Source organism: Telopea speciosissima, chromosome 9 (assembly GCF_018873765.1).
Source record: "Telopea speciosissima isolate NSW1024214 ecotype Mountain lineage chromosome 9, Tspe_v1, whole genome shotgun sequence".
NCBI lineage: Eukaryota > Viridiplantae > Streptophyta > Magnoliopsida > Proteales > Proteaceae > Telopea > Telopea speciosissima.
This window is the reverse complement of record NC_057924.1, coordinates 23,626,923-23,643,583: the sequence shown is the minus strand read 5'-3', so window position 1 is coordinate 23,643,583 and position 16,661 is coordinate 23,626,923. Positions and strand designations below refer to the sequence as shown.

The 16,661-nt window shown below is 40.2% G+C and overlaps 1 protein-coding gene and 1 pseudogene across 1 annotated transcript; both read left to right on the top strand.

The window, feature by feature from the left end:
- Positions 1-2,493: 2,493 nt before the first annotated feature.
- Positions 2,494-4,145, top strand: LOC122638767 (annotated as a pseudogene).
- A 3,146-nt stretch (positions 4,146-7,291) lies between these two features.
- On the top strand, positions 7,292-16,063 carry LOC122638766 (uncharacterized mitochondrial protein AtMg00820-like). Its single transcript, XM_043831614.1, has 4 exons — positions 7,292-7,605; positions 15,700-15,766; positions 15,858-15,909; positions 16,017-16,063. The coding sequence occupies exons 1-4, from the start codon at positions 7,292-7,294 to the stop codon at positions 16,061-16,063; spliced, it is 480 nt and encodes a 159-aa protein (XP_043687549.1).
- Positions 16,064-16,661: the final 598 nt, after the last annotated feature.

Here is a 16,661-nt window from a genome sequence, read left to right as displayed (position 1 = left end):
GGCCAACCAAGATCGAACATAGCTGGTTTTTCGAGAAATCTATTTCAGTAGAGCGTATGATGTTGATGGCCCGAGGTAGATCACTCAATGGGCTAGGGTGGCCTCCATTTCGCTTTACCAACCACAGGGAAACTCCGAATACAGGCCATCATATTTTGTACAAACAGACTTTTTGGGTGCTAAGATCCAAAGTCTAGAGGTAAACAGCCCAGATCGTACGGTAAGGTTCCTAAGCAAACACTTAGTGGAAAGGGAAGTAATCCTACAAATTGCTTAACGTCCCAGCTATAACACTTTTGCGCTTAAAGTTTTCCCGGCTGAACTATTTGTCTTGTCTCAATTTCCATTGATGAATCTTCCTTTTTCCTGACAGCTATGCTGCACTCATCTGTACTTAGTGTAGCAGACCAAATCTTCCCTGTGTAACTGCATGGAAAGTGAGCCCTAAAGTCCTGAAGCAATTGTTAGAAAAAACTCTGATTGAAGAAGGAATCTTCGAACTGCTTTGAACGCGGTCTCGCTATCTTAAAGGAGATATTTGCCCCACACGACAAAATCACCTTCAGGAATCAACAAAGCAATAAAAATAAAACACAGAACTCCCTTCTTAGAGATACTGAATTGCAAGAGAGAGATAATTTGTTTGAACACAGCACTTCTATTTTATAGAAGTGGAGCACCTCTTCTGAATAGACATATCTATTCATTTTGTATTTAGACCATTAGATCGATTGCCATCCGATCTAACGGTCCAGATTAAACCAGAGATGAACCTGTTCACAACAGTCACATCCTATCAAATGTGACCGCAGGATCTTCTAATCCGACGGATCTGATCATTTCAAAAAATCAACGTACCAGATCGGATTGCTTGCATCGTGATGCAAGCGTGCCAAGTGCTAAGTGCTAAGTGTGTGCGTACGCCACTAACACCTCCACAGCCCACTGCCCACACTGTGCGTGCGCGTGTGTGGACGGCTACCTCGCATATACACCGTAGAATGTCTCCCTTTTTCGGTTTAATTCAAGAGATAAAGAAGGTAATATAATAAATTCCATTTATAACTCTTGTAGTTTTCCGATGTGGGACTAAAGCACTTTTCCCAAAATAACAAAGTATTTATTTAATCTCTCATTTTATTACAATCTATCTAACAGCAATTACACCCTAATGGCTGTGATCTGTCTTTGTGAACCATTTTAAATGCTGTCTCAAGGTTCTTCTCTGGTTTATTTTGGTCTGCTGCTTCTGTAAACCTACAACGGAAGGCACTAGTCAATTTATTTTGACCAGCATTCTTTCTTATGGTTATACAATGTATACAGTGAAGGTGGAAGTCAATCTGGTTGTGGGATCATAACCCCTTAGTGATTGCTGAATTCAAACTGGAAGTCATTGTATATTTTATGACTCTAATGCTTCACATTGATACCCTATAACCTGGCTACCACCTACCATATTAGCATGTTAATTCACCATCACCTAGCATTTGATGTTCCTATTGAAAGTATCTCTAGGTGTCCCACCCACTGCTTCCAGCTCCAGTGTCCCTTTCCTAGTGCCCACCCCAACAATATATTTGGTGATGTTTATCATAAAACCTGTTTGTTGGTATGTTTGAACAGGCTGTAGTGGTCTGGCAAGAGACTACAATCAATTATTCTGGGACTCAAGACTAGGACTTGAGAAGAAGCATTAAATTCATATGTCAACAAATCACGAAATTGATATTGTCACTCAATCTTCATGTGCAATTTGCTGCTAAAAAATATTTGGAGAAGTGGGCTGTGAAACTCAAAGAGTTGTATTAGGTTTGTTTAGAGACATACAGCCCCAGTTGGGATTTGTGAAGTCATAGATGGGGGAAAACAACAAATGAGGGCAACCAAAATTTGGCATCTTTCTGTGATAGCTGCTGTTTGAGCTTCACCTTAAGTGGGATGTATCTAAATTTCGAAGGTTTCAAGTATTTTCCGATAGCTTCTGTTTGAGCTTCACCACATGTCAGCATACATTCGTTCTCCTCTCTTTCACAGAGCTGACTTTTAGGCTAAGTGGGATTTTATTATTTCTGAAGGCTGGTCTATTTCTAATCCTTCATTGGATTATATTATGGAATAAAGCTTGTGTATAGCCTTTTACTGCTAGAGAGTTTGGTCAGTTCTCTCTAGCTCTAATGAACATTTGCTCTTTATGAGGGGATCCTTCTCTTTCATCTGTAATAAATTGAATTTTCCATTTATCAAAGAGAAGAAAAGGAAAAATGTGCCATGGAGCATGCTCTGTTTGACTTTCAATTTCCATTACCTATTCTCCCAGTCTCTCCCTGTTTAATTAGCAGTCTCTTTCTGCATGAATTTTCTATGAACGGATGCTTGTGCACTCAGTTATTGAATACGCTCAAATGCAGAGCTGATCCCTACGACAATTGGACTTGGAATAATAATAATGTTTCTTACCACTGAACTGTAATAAAATTGGGTAATTATTGCTCATTCAGATACTTCGTGCTACGAGTAGAAGAGAACATTGGTAAGATCAGATCCTTTTACTTATTTCCAAATTCTTTTATTTTGGTGATAGCAAATATTCAGTATTCATTTTTACATTCTGAAAGAATTTCAAATGTTTGTGATCAACTAATCCATTATCTGTTGAAACCTGCACAAGAATTGTACATTCAACCATAAATGCTGTGGTTGGATCGAAATCGTTCTTATTGATACTCAGTAACATGGTAAGCCTTGCGGCTCAGGCTAATAGATATAATATCTGTATTTCATAATGTGTAAATCAATCCTACTTCTAAGAGGTTTGCCGTTGGAACAAAACTTGAATTTGAATGTTCTATTAAATTCTTATTTGAATTCAGAACTACCCATTCATATTATCTATGTTTGAAATTATGGAGGGCAACTGGTTGATTCAAGGCAAGTAGTAATGAGCTTTAAGATTTATTGCATTTATTGATTTACCAGTGGCGATGCAATTTTATCTTTTTCATGGAAGCCACTTATTATGATCCTGATGCCAAAATGCAAAATTCTATCTTAAAAAGCTAGCTTAAAAAAACTCTGTAAAAGAAGGGGGAAAGGATAAGTAATAAAATGGAAGAGGATGAGGAGAAGAAGGAAAAGGAATTTGATGTTTATGAACTTGGCATACGGCTAGTTTTAGTCCCTTTGTTGTGCTAAGATCCTGCAGCCCTAATTTTCAGTTGCATTCTTCAATGGTGCATTATGGGACATTGGTACAGGCATGGAACTGAATATAACTTTCATTGATCAAAGCTGCAGCATGATCACTGTTTATGCTTTTTCTGCAGCTTTGATTTGCTCTTTTTTTAATAGGTTGTATTGATTAGTTTTCTTTTTCATTTCAAATCCCTCATCTGTTGAGATCTAAGTTTGTATGCAGTTATGATGGTCATTGACATGCAACTCATATAGGTGGTCGTCTTCAGCATGCTTTCCTTGGTATTGGGTTCCGAGAAAGGCCACAAGCCTATGATTTTCAAGCTGCCCTTCATGACCATATGAAGTATCCTCACCTTTGTTTTTTTTAAACTTCTTGCCCTTCTCTCTTTAATGAACTACCAAACAGTGTAAACCCTTTGAAATTGTGTGTTCTTTAATTGTTTGTAATTAGATATCTGAACAAAAAGAAGGCTGCTGAGGAAATGGAGTAGCACTACCAGCAAACTTCAGTTAATTACAGTATAAAAGAAGGGGAAACTCCAGTACTACAAATAAAGAATGTAAGATCTCTTGCAACTCTTATGTAAACGGTGTCCAATTGATGAGTTGTAAAATTGAAGCAAAACCATTAACAGTATAATGCATTGTGGTGTCAGCCAAAAGGAGGTCGCACTGTAAAATCCACATCATTTGAGCAGGGTCTCAACAATCTTTCATTGGATGAAAAAACAAACAGCAAAGAGTCCATGATTTGTCTCAAGCCACCACCCCCTCCACCAGCAGCACTTTCACCAGTTAGTGCTGTTCAGAGTTCTCCAAATGTGTCATCAAACTCAAGTCTTGAAGAAACTAACAAGGATGAAGTCCTGCATTCTATAGAAGATCATCAGACAAGAGGACCATCTTCTCTTGTAAATCAGAACTCACAAGATATCCCAGAATATTAGACAGTAGAATCTTTCTCTCCATTGATCACATGTCATATATCAAAGATTGCATCAGAAGATTGTGATCCTCCAGTTTTGGTAACTCCAATCCTAGCAGACAGCCTTGGCACCAACCTTCCTTAACCATGCATGGCTCAATTATCACATGTGATATCTCTCAAGACATAGTTGGTAACCTTACTTGTATCTCTGATATGAATCCAGCCTTGCATGGCAACCTTACCCCCACTATTGATCACCTTTCCTTTATTGTAAAACTCTATATATACCCCTACTGTATATTGAATATTCAAGGAATGAAATACAACTATCTTGATATGGTATCATGAGCCAAATGCTCCATTGAGCACCCAAAATCCAAAAAAAATCGATCCCTCCTCCTCCCCTAAAATTCGTTCCCACTCTTCCTCCCCTCCACCAAATAGCCTTCTCCTGTCCTCATGGCTGATTCCACCACCGACAAGACCACTTCCCCTCTTACTACATCTTCCAGTTTTCATGGCTCCCACCATGTTCTTTCTCTCAAGCTCACTTCTCGTAACTATGTGTATTGGAAGACCCAAGTCTTGCCATTCCTCAGGGGTCACCGATATTATGGCTATGTTAACGGTACTAAACCTTGTCCTTCTGAAGCTGCTCTTGTTGAGACTTGGATGGAACAGGATGCCGCCATCTTGAGTATATTAATATCCTCTCTCTCTGAAGAAGCCCTTCCTCTTGTGGTTGGCTATGATACAAGCAAAGACCTTTGGGATGCCCTTCATAATGCCTACAGTTCAGCCTCCACCACACGCCTCTTGTCTCTCAATGTGGCACTCCAGAATCTCTACCAAAAACCAGACAAAAATATCACTCAATTTTTTCAACGTGCCAAGGCACTCTCTGATGAACTTGCCGCAATAGGCAAACCTTTGCCCCCGGCCGACTTCAATATTCATATTTTTAGAGCTCTACGCTCAGATTTTCAAGTTGTCGTTCCCACACTCATGGGACGTCTTGATCCCATTCCCTATGCGGAATTGATGAGCCTTCTTCTCAGCCATGAACATCTATAGGCCTCTCCACAAGCCATCATTGATCCGGCTGCCACTGCTTCGGCTAACACTGCTCACCAAAGCCGTGGCCACCATCCCTCCTCTGCTGGCCATGGCACCCCACGGGGGCATGGACGTGGTGGTGTTGGTGGTCGTAGTCCTCCTACAGGGCCAAGTGGGTTTGGCCGCTCCAACGCTTTCGCTCACAGTCCGTGCACAATTTGCAGCCGCACCAATCATCAAGCTGACACATGTTATTACAAGCATCAACATCACCGCCAAAATTCCAAACCCCTACTACCCACCGCAACCCCTACCCAGTCATACCCCCGCTCGCATCCTACCCCTACCACTTACTACCCTTCTCCATCCACTCAACCCCCTACCCCTCATGCCCATTATACCACCCCATCTTATAACCCACCCAGTAACCCATCCCTTTCTCCTCACTGGATAGCCGACACAGGGGCTAGTCATCATGCAACACCGGATCTCCAGGCATTCTCTTCCTATGAGCCTTACAAAGGTAACAATGAACTCATGGTTGGCAATGGTAACTTCCCATCTCTCATATTGGTCAGTCTTTTATTTCCTCTCCCTTTAACTCTCTCTTTATCTAATGTTTTGCATGTCCCCACTCTCACAAACTCATTACTTTCAGTTCAAAAATTCACACGTGATAATGATGTATTCTTTGAGCTTCATGCATCTTATTTCTATGTGAAGGATCAGATGTCCAGGCGCATTCTTCTTTCGGGGCCGAGTAACAATGGTCTCTACTCCATACCATCTTCTGCATTGCTGTCTCCTTCTGCTAGATTTGTTGTTCAGTCGTCCTACGCTCTTTGGCATCATCGTTTGGGTCACCCACATGACCGGGTTCGACGGTTTCTTATGCGTGATTCTATGGCTTATTATGCGTGATACCAAGCTTCCAAAGTCACCTCATCTGTGCCCAGCTTGCCAAATGGGCAAATCCTGTCGTCTTCCTTTACGGGAAACTCATTCTAGAAGCACTTCTCCGTTACAATTAATTTTCAGTGATGTATGGGGATCATCCCCCACTCTCTCTACTTTAGGACATCGTTATTTTGTGTTATTTGTGGATGATTACAATAAGTTTGTTTGATTTTTTTCCCCTCAAGGCAAAATCAGACATTTTTTCAATTTTTAAACAATATCAATTACTTGTGGAACGTCAATTTTCATGCAAAATCAAATCTGTTCAAACTGATTGGGGGGTGAGTATCGCCCTCTTGCCCCCTTCTTTGCCTCTCTTGGCATTCAACACCGACTCTCATGCCCCCACACCCATGAGCAACAAGGTTCGGTCGAATGCCGCAACCGCCACATTGCTGAAACGGCCCTCACCTTGCTTGCTCACAGTTCAGTTCCACAAGCATATTGGGATTATTCCTTTGAAACTGTTGTATACCTCAACAATAGGATGCCCTCCTCCCAGTTACCAATGATAAGTCCCCACTCCAAATACTCTTCAACCATCCTCCGGACTACTCTTTTATAAAGACATTTGGTTGTCTACGTTTCCCATTCCTCCGCCCATATAACAATCACAAAATAGATTTCCGCTCCGCTCCTTGTGTTTTCTTGGGCTATAGCCCATCTCACTCTGGCTATCGATGCTTGAACATTGACACCCATCGGATTTACATTGCCCACCATGTGCGATTTGATGAGAATGTCTTTCCCTTTCGCCATTCCCAACCCCAACGCCCTCCAAACCACCCTACACCATCCAATACCCCATAGGTATCTTTCCCATTACCCCCCGCCCCATTACCCCCACTGGCCGACCCTCCCATCCCCACACCTAATCCCCCAAACCCACCAAACCCCCCATCACCTACCCCCACAGTCGCACCTTTAACACCCTCCACCGATTCCAACTTCAACACTCCACCCACAGCTCCAACTCTCTCCCCAACACCTACCCCACCCACTAGTCCCCCACGTCGAACCCATCTGTTAACCGACCTCTATGCCCTCGCCAAACCCTAGCCCTCCTCACTTCAGGCCAGTTTAACACCCTCTACCCCAACCGAACCTACCACCTACACCCAGGCCAACCGTGACCCACAATGGCGTTCTGCCATGTCCGAGGAATTTGATGCTTTGTTACGTAATAACACTTGGTCACTTGTTGCCCGTATTCCTAACATGAATTTGATTGGCTGTAAGTGGATATACAGGATCAAGCAAAAGGCGGATGGCTCTCTCGAGCGTTATAAGGCGCGCTTGGTCTCCAAGGGTTTCCATCAACAACATGGGGTTGATTACTATGAGACATTCAGTTCTGTCATCAAACCCACAACCATTCGGACAGTTCTTTCACTTGTCATCTCCAACGGATGGTCTGTTTGCCAACTGGACATAAAAAATGCCTTCATGGCATCCTTGATGAAGAGGTATTTATGACACAACCGCAGGGGTTTGAAGACCGGTCTCGGCCTAATCATGTCTGTCGACTTCATAAGTCCTTACATGGGCTTAAGCAAGCACCGCGAGCCTGGTTTCAACGGTTATCTCAGTTCTTGATCTCCTTCGGCTTCACCCTGTCTCAAACCAACACATCATTATTCATCTATAAATGGGGGTCGGTGATCACTTATGTACATGTTTATGTGGACGATATCTTGGTCACTGACAATTACACTTCTCATGTCACTGGTCTATTGGGCGGCCTAGCATCTGAATTCTCTATCACTAATCTAGGCTAACTAAGTTTCTTTTTGGGTGTTGAAGCTATATATACCAAAACTGGTGTTATTCTCTCTCGAACTAGATACATCAAGGATCTCCTCCAAAAGGCTAGGATGAGTAATTGCAAACCCGTTCTCACTCCCATAGCCACTTCAGTCAAAGCATCCTCCACAGGGGGTGCCCTGTTCAGTGATTCCACGAAATAGAGGTCCATTGTTAAAGCGTTACAATACGCTACCTTAACCCGTCTGGATATTACTTATTCCGTGAATCGTGCCTGTCAATACATGCATGCACCAATTGATGACCATTGGTCCATGGTCAAATGCATATTACGGCATCTTCAATACACCAAGCACTATGGGCTCTCTATTACCCGCTCCAGCTCACAAGATCTTCAGGCTTTCACTAATGCTGATTGGGCGGGTGATGATACTGATCATAAATCCACATGTGGCTATGCCATTTATATGGGGCCCAAACCTCATCTCATGGACCTCCAAGAAGCAAAAGACCGTGGCCCGTTCCTCCACTGAATCATAATACAAGGCATTGGCCGATGCTTGTGCGGAACTCACCTGGCTGCAATCCCTATTCCAGGAATTGGGCATTCCCCTCACTCAGCCACCAGTGCTATGGTGCAACAACATTGGAGCCACATATCTCTCCACAAATCCGGTATTTCATGCGCGTACAAAACATGTTGAAATTGACTTCCATTTTGTTCACGACAAAGTCGCGAAAAGAGAGCTTCAAGTACGCTTCATCTCCACCGCTGATCAAGTCGTAGATATTATGACAAAAGGCCTAAGCTCAAATCGGTTTGCATTTCTTCGTGACAAGCTGAAGATCCGACCCATCGAACCTCCACCTTGAGGGGGTGTATTAGACAGTAGAATCTTTCTCTCCATTGATCACATGTCATATATCAAAGATTGCATCAGAAGATTGTGATCCTCTAGTTTTGGTAACTCCAATCCTGGACAGCCTTGGCACCAACCTCACCAACCTTCCTTAACCATGCATGGCTCATTTATCACATGTGATATCTCTCAAGACATAGTTGGTAACCTTCCTTGTATCTTTGATATGAATCCAGCCTTGCATGGCAACCTTACTCCCACTATTGATCACCTTTCCTTTATTGTAAAACTCTATATATACCCCTATTGTATATTGAATATTCAAGGAATGAAATACAACTATCTTGATACAAAAGATGACTTTGGGGATTTTCAGACAGTAGGCTGATTCGGTTTTTTGAGAGTGTTCTTCCTTGAAGCCTTCAAATGGTTGCACGTTTCAAGCCAGTAGGTGAATGAGCTGGTTTTGGTTGGTGCACCAATAATTGGTTTCGTGATCATATGATTTTTGGCCTGGTAAATGTTAATACCTTTGAATCACCTCTAAGATTTCAAATTTTGTACATTTTGTATACAGTCAAATTTTCATTTGAAGGTATAGTTTTTATTTGAGGATGGATATCAAAGAACTTTATCATATTTAGATAGATAAGAATTGAAGACTGGCTACCCCAAGTAACCAACTTGCAGGTAAGAAATTTCCTTTTTCAGTGACTGTAAGATCAGACTAGGGAATATCTTGAATTTAAATAAGCACATTTGAAGAATATAGATAGCTTCAAAAGAGCATGGTGGGCGTTTCCTCAACTTTCTAGTGGCCGGTGCATGCATTCATCAATCCTAATGGCTGTGAGAGAAGTGATTTTTGTCACTACGATGTCACGGATTCAATAAATTTTTATGGTCCTTTTAAGAGAATCGCCACCTAAATTAGAGTCTAGGACCCAGAAAACATATTTTACTCCATTGAATCTGGTCTGTTCGAGAGATTGATCCGTCCCAAGTTCTGGACCTGAGAAGGGGTTAGGCACTTAGGTTAAATTGGTCTTTCTATGTTCGTTTGGTACTTTGTTTAACAATAAATATTTTTTAAACTAAAAAGAATCTAAAAGATTATATTAGCAACTAGGTCCACAACTCGGTTCATTTATATAGGTTATATTGGGACGACCAACCAGTTAACTGGTTCAATCCGACCAAACCCCTTGGTTAATCGGATGATTACCGAATGGAGAAATTATGTCCAGTTGTCTGATCCAGATTGATCGGTCTACAATCGGTTCCAGCTGGTTCCAACACTGTGATCAAACTATGGGGCAATTGGTCGACTGGTACATAATCTGGTCGACCGGATTCAACCGGATTCTACTTCTTCAGGATCCAGTCAATCGACCATTACTTGCTCAATCAGCCATATCTTGACCGCTAAAAGTTCGATCAGATTCAACCGGACCCTGCTTCTTCAGGATCCCGTCAATCGATCATTACCTGCTCAATCGACCATATCTCGACCGCTAAAAGTCCGACAAGATTCAATCAGATCCTGCTTCTTCAGGACCCTATCAATCGACCATGTCTCGACCGCTAAAAGTCCGGCTGTCCTAATTCTTTTTCCACTTGAAAGGTAACTCAATTACCTTTGATTTTTGTGTTTTAGACTTCCCCAAACTCTAATTTGATGGTCCTCTAAAACTCACATGAAGCTGCCACTTCAACTTAAATTGTACAACAGACAGTTTTTTCTCTTTACTATGGAATACTAGTAGGGTCCACTATTCTTAGGGTCAACCTAACCTACTCAATGCTGTAAATAATGCAAATTCATATTTACTTGTAATGTTAAAACTTCTATGTTGAACCAACAAACAGATTCCTTTAAAACGAACCCATCAAGCACCTATCACCTGTAAACATCAATAATTAATACTTTTCTGGTTATGAGGTATAACACTAAGTATGGTAAGTCGATGATTATTTAGTATACGCTCTTCATCGCAACCATAGCACACGTGTATGTAATTCAACTTCGACTATAATCAGGGTATATCCAAATATGGTAAATCGATGATTATTTAGCATACGCTCTACAACTTTTTATTTTCTTTTCATCACAACCTCAAAATGCTCTCTTATGTAACTTGATTTCGACCACAATTAGTGTATGTCCGAATGCAGTAAGATGATGGCTACTTTCTACAGTGTTAGTTGGGTTTTTATGTACTAACGATCAGATCTGGCTGACTATACAGTGTGGGTGCATTGTTACTTTTCATATTGTTTACTTAAATGGAATATTCTAGTCTCTTACAGAAATATATGTCTTATATTATTCCTTTTTATTTTGTCTTTGCGTATCTTGGCACCCGCCATGGTTGTAGGTTTATGACTCTTTAGCATCTTGCATATTTTACATTCTAGTCATTTTTCTAGTCTGGTCAGTCCAGACCAATTATATATATATATTTGATACCAGTAGGTTTTCCAGGATGCACAGTAAAATTATGAAGTAATGAAAGATAAATACAAGTGAAAACTTGAAAAGTGCCTTGTGTGCGGAACAGGTACTAAAGATCCAGGTATGGATCCGTCGCAGTACTCAAAGGGGTTAACCCTTATCGATCTGCCAATTTGTAGGCAGTCTTCTGTTGTGCAATAGTAGGCGGCTGAGCCGGCCAAATATTTAAAAGTAAAGCTTGAAAGAAAACTTTGAATTATATATTATTTGGAGAACTTGAATTACAATCTTGATACAGGACTTTTGAAGAAAGCTTGAAGATAACTGTTAACTTACAGGTTCTTTGAAGGACACTTGAAAGCTTGAGATAAAAGCCTTGGACTTGAAGTTACAACTTGGACGAATATTTGAAACACTTGAAGAATTACACTTGAGCTTGAAGAACACTTGATAAATTACACTTGAATTTGAATAAAGAAAATTAAAATGTTTTAAAGGGATCTCTGTTAGAGCCTTTGATGCAAGAGAACTTGAAGAGTTGGGTCGCAGAGGTGCTGCGTACTTGTGTTTTTTCTCTCCAAAATTCTCCTCCTCCTCCTTTGAGATGAAGTGGCCTTTTAATAGAGGACGCCTCTCTTTTCCACCAAAAGTGATCCTAATCCGGAAGGAATCTTGGACTTGGGTGGTGGACAGAGAGCACATGGGCTTGTCTGCAACTTTGGACTTTGGAGGCTAGTGGAGCCTACACACTTGAAGAGAAAATGGAATCTTTTGACTTTTAGGACCAAGGCACCGAAAGTAGATTTGGACAGTAGTGCTACAGTAAAAATGACTTTTTACTATTCACTACATTGTCGGTAGAACTTGGAATCTTTTGAAAAGGAGCTTCAAAAACCGCACCGAGGCATTCCACGTGTAAAAACACTATTTTCCTCATTGGTTTGGTTTAGACTGGTCACGGTATTGGAATGGGCCCAATGGTGGCTTGACTATCTAGGACCAGAGATAGTAGCTAAGACACGTATTTGGATACAGCCACGTGTCAAAAGCTGTGCCATTCTTTTGGTGTCGTCATGGCTGACGATTTTTCAGCATCAGGGTTTGGAAACTAACCCATGGACTTATGGCCCAATTTTCTGGGCGTTTGGCCCAAAGAACGCCTGATGGATCTTGCTGATGACGAGGAGAATTGTTGGCTGATGAAATCCAGCCCATCATCAGGGTCTTGAGCAAACTGACCTTCATGGAGATGGGGGTCTATGGACCCAACACTGGAGTCTGAGCCTTCTCCTTCTTCAGTATCAAGGGCCGCAAGTTGGGCCTCGATTTCTGCTTGTTTAGCCTTTAATTTAAGGCGTCTACTGTTGCTAGACTTGTCTGATTTTTCTGAGGGAGCTACTTGAGGGGTAACTCTTGTGATTGATTGAATTAGGGCCTCAGGATTGCATCTGCTGAGGTCACACTTGTCCCACCACTTGACTCTGAAATTCCTTATAAGAATTGGGATGGAGCAATCTGGGCTTTCAGTCCGTTCAATTGCATACTCCCAATACATAATCCAAGCCAGGCGGCAATGGATGAAGAATCTCATTAGATCTGGCTGTTCGGGGATTTGTTCAGTGTGTTGGCAGTAGATGTTGAAGGCGTCAAACACTTGGACTAGTAGGATATCTTGGATCGGCCCATAAGCGGTCCACCATCGGGGGAACCAGGTTGGGATTTGACTTGAAAACTTGTAGTCAAAACAGAAAAACCACGAGTGTTGATTTTTACTATTTTGATCAAGGAAAGCATGGTGTCAGGCATCCATGTAATCAAAATAGTGGTACTCTTATGGCTGAAAGACTTGGGAGAATCTTTTAGGAGTGAGGGGATGTGTGTCCCAATCTTTTGAGCTGAGCATTTGAAGGATGGTTACTGAAGTATGGGTTACAAGATTTGGATCATTCTTGTCAAAATTTTGCTTGATACGGATGGAATCCGTATCGACAAGGATAAATTCATAGAACTCTTGATTTTTTAAACTATTTGGGGAATAAAAATTCCAATCTTTGTAAAAAACCCTTTGAGCTATTTCTACAGGAGTTTTGCAGCCTTTGGTGAACTGATCATCAAGGGCAAAAAGGTCTTGATAGGCCTATTTAAAAATATATTGGCTTTTGGGAAAGGTTTGGGAAATAACTGGTTTACAAACTGTCGTGGAAGAACTGGGATTGGTAAGTAGTTGGGAGGACCTTATATTTGGGACCATTTGGGTGGACTGGCTAGCCACTACTTAGGTAAAAGGGACACTTGCAACTACCGTTTTGGAAGGAGAGACTTTGATTAACTGGTTTGAAGGAGCAGACTTGGCATAAGAGTCTTTTGATTTAATGCCGGGTTTCGGTTTGGGAGGCTCTTTCGGAGCCATGATTACTGAAATTGTTTTGGGACCCTGCAAGAATTCACGGGTCAGGAAATCAGGAATTGAATTCATTTCTCCTTTAATATAAGTTATGTCAAAATCAAAACTTGATAAAAGGGCTTGTCATCTTGCAAAAATCTGTTTTGATGCAATGTTTTGAACATCATTTTTTAAAACTTGTTTTGCAGCACTGAAATCGACTCTGACTAAAAAGTTTTTGTTTAAAAGATCACTCTGAAATTTTTGAATACAAAGCACTACTGACAAAATTTCTTTTTTGATAGTACTGTAGTTTTGCTGGGCAGGGTTCCAAATTCCTGAGGTGAATTGGACTAATAGCTCTTTGTCATTTTGGACTTGTTTAAGGATGCCTCCGTATCCTAATTCTGAGGCATTAGTTTCTACAATTTTGAAAAGTGTTAGATCTGCCAGATTTAAGCATGGGATCTCTTTGACCAGTTTCTTGATATTCTGGACTGCTGTGGTATGACTAGAAGTCCAGGGGCTGGGTTTCTTCTTGAGCCTGGAAAAAAGATCTTTACATAACTGGCTAATTTGAGGAATAAAGTCTCTGACATAATTTAGGCTCCCTAGAAACCTTTGCAACTGTTTCTTATCTAAAATTTGATCAGGGAATTTGTCAGCAAAGGCTATAGATCTTTCCATGGGAATAACTTGATTTTGGTAGATGTAATGCCCTAAAAATCTAACTTTGATTTAGAATAACTTCATTTTCTTCTGGGAGAGGCTAATCCACTAGTTTTCATGGTGTGGAATAAATTCTTAAGGTGTTTGAAATGTTGTTCAATAGACTTGGAAAAAATTAGAACATCATCAATATAAACCATTATGAATTGGCTGAAAGGATTTAGGATGTCATTCATAATATTTTGAAATTCACTGGGAGCATTTTTTAATCTAAAAGGCATTACATTCCATTCCATTCGTAATGACCAAATGGTGTGGTGAAAGCTGTTTTGTAGCAATCTTCCTTGTGGACTTGAATTTGCCAGTATCCTGATTTGAGATCGAATTTTGAAAAAATGGTAGCTTGGTAAAGTCTTTGGAGTAATTCCTTTTTATTTGGTATAGGATATCTAATCCATTGTAAGGCTTCATTTAGTGGCTTATAGTTGATGACTAGTCTGGGTGTTCCTCTTTCTATTTCAGCATTCTTGTTAACGTAAAAAGCAGCACAGCTCCAAGGTGACTTACTTTTACTTATTAGTTTTTTGTTGAGAAGATCTTGAATTTCTTTTTTGCATATTTCTTGTAATTCTTGAGTCATTTGAAAAGGCCTAGCCTTGGTAGGGATGTTTTTGTCTGAGAAACTTGATTCATAGGGAAGACGAACAATATGCCTTCGCCTATGCCAAAAAGCATCAGGAAACTCTGAACAAAGTTCCTTTTCGATTTGAGTTTTGATATTAGAAATTTGTTTTTGAATGATTTTTTCCTGGAGTCTTTGTTCAATAGCTTTGTGAGTGACTTCTTGTTTCAAATATTGGAGGTGCTTTTGTTTATTATGGATTAGGCTTATAGTTGACTGCTCTGATATAGCAACAGTTTTGAGCATATCTATTTCTTTTGTCTTAGCTTGTTCAAAGAATTCAAAATGAACTTGTTTGCCTAAGATAGTGGTTGTGATTCCTTGATTTGACACAGTGAAAGGCTTTATAAGTTCTAGGAAAGGTTGTCCTAGAATGACTTCTGTGTTTAGATCTTTTACTAATATGAACATTTGTTTGAGGCAGACACCTTGGTTGCAGATGTGAACATCTGAAAGTTTGTAATTAACTTTTAGTCTTGATCCATTTGCTCCTGTTAGCTGTTGGGTTGTTTTTTCAAAATACTGGGTTGGGATCAACCCTTCTTGTATGCAGTTTGTTTGTGCTCCTGAATCAACTAGGGCTATAGTACTGATCTTGTGGGAGGAAGATACGACAATAGTTATATTGACATACGACTGTTGGCATTTGACCTTGTTGACTATATCAATGAAGTCTTCATTATTATTTGGTAAAGGTTGTGTACTGTCTTCTTCTTCTATTTCTACAACCTGTTTGGACTTTTTCAGGTTTGCTATATTTGCTTTTATGTTTTTGATTTCTGTTTTTAAATCGTTGGTAGTGGCTTCTAAGTTGGTAATTCTATCATGGTCCTGCTTTTGAGGAGGAGCAGGGGTTTTTTCAAACTTTTTATAAATGTATTTTATGTTATAAGGGACTGCCTTAGTTTGAGGTTTTGCTGAGGAGACTTGTTGTAAGAGTTCTTGGGCGTGTTGGAGGTATAGAGTCTTGGTATGCTTATCCTTGATTTGATCAACAAAGTTGAGGAATTCTTCTGGTTTATTAAAGTTTCTTATTCCTGAACTTGATTGTATCATGTTGATAGACTTTGATGATGTTGAATCATCACAATTTTTACAGAAAACTCCTTGACTACAGCTACAAGGAGAAACTTGTTCATCACTATCACTATTTGACTCAATCTGGTTTATTTTATCTTCTTGGGGTTCTATTTCACTCTCAGATCTATCTTCTTCTAAGTCAGCTAAGAGTTGGATTTTTGTATCATCAGGCATTATGAGTGAATTGATCTTTTTTGCTAGTCTGCAGTATTTGACTATGTGTCCTGGTTTACCACAGTTATAACATCCAGTTTTGGTATTTTGTGATGGTTTTGACTTAAGAAAGGGCTTCTTGTAAGGCTTATGTCTTTTAGGGCTGGATCTAGTTTCTAACTTTTGTTCTAAGTCTTTTTTATTTCTATACCTATTTCTGGACTTCCTAATATATCTATGGCTTTTATGTTTCTTTTGGGAAATGGTTTTAGGATCAAATCCAAATTGTTCGCAGAATCCTCCTAACTCTTTTTTGTAGGACTTAGATTCTTTCCTAATTTGTTTTCTGAGTTTGATGTCTGTACACAAAGCTAGTCTTTCTTTGTGCACAAGACCTATGAGGTCACCATAAGTGAGAGTTTGGTAGGGAATTTCCCCATTGTTTTCTTCTCTTAATTTCTGTTTGAGTTTTTCAG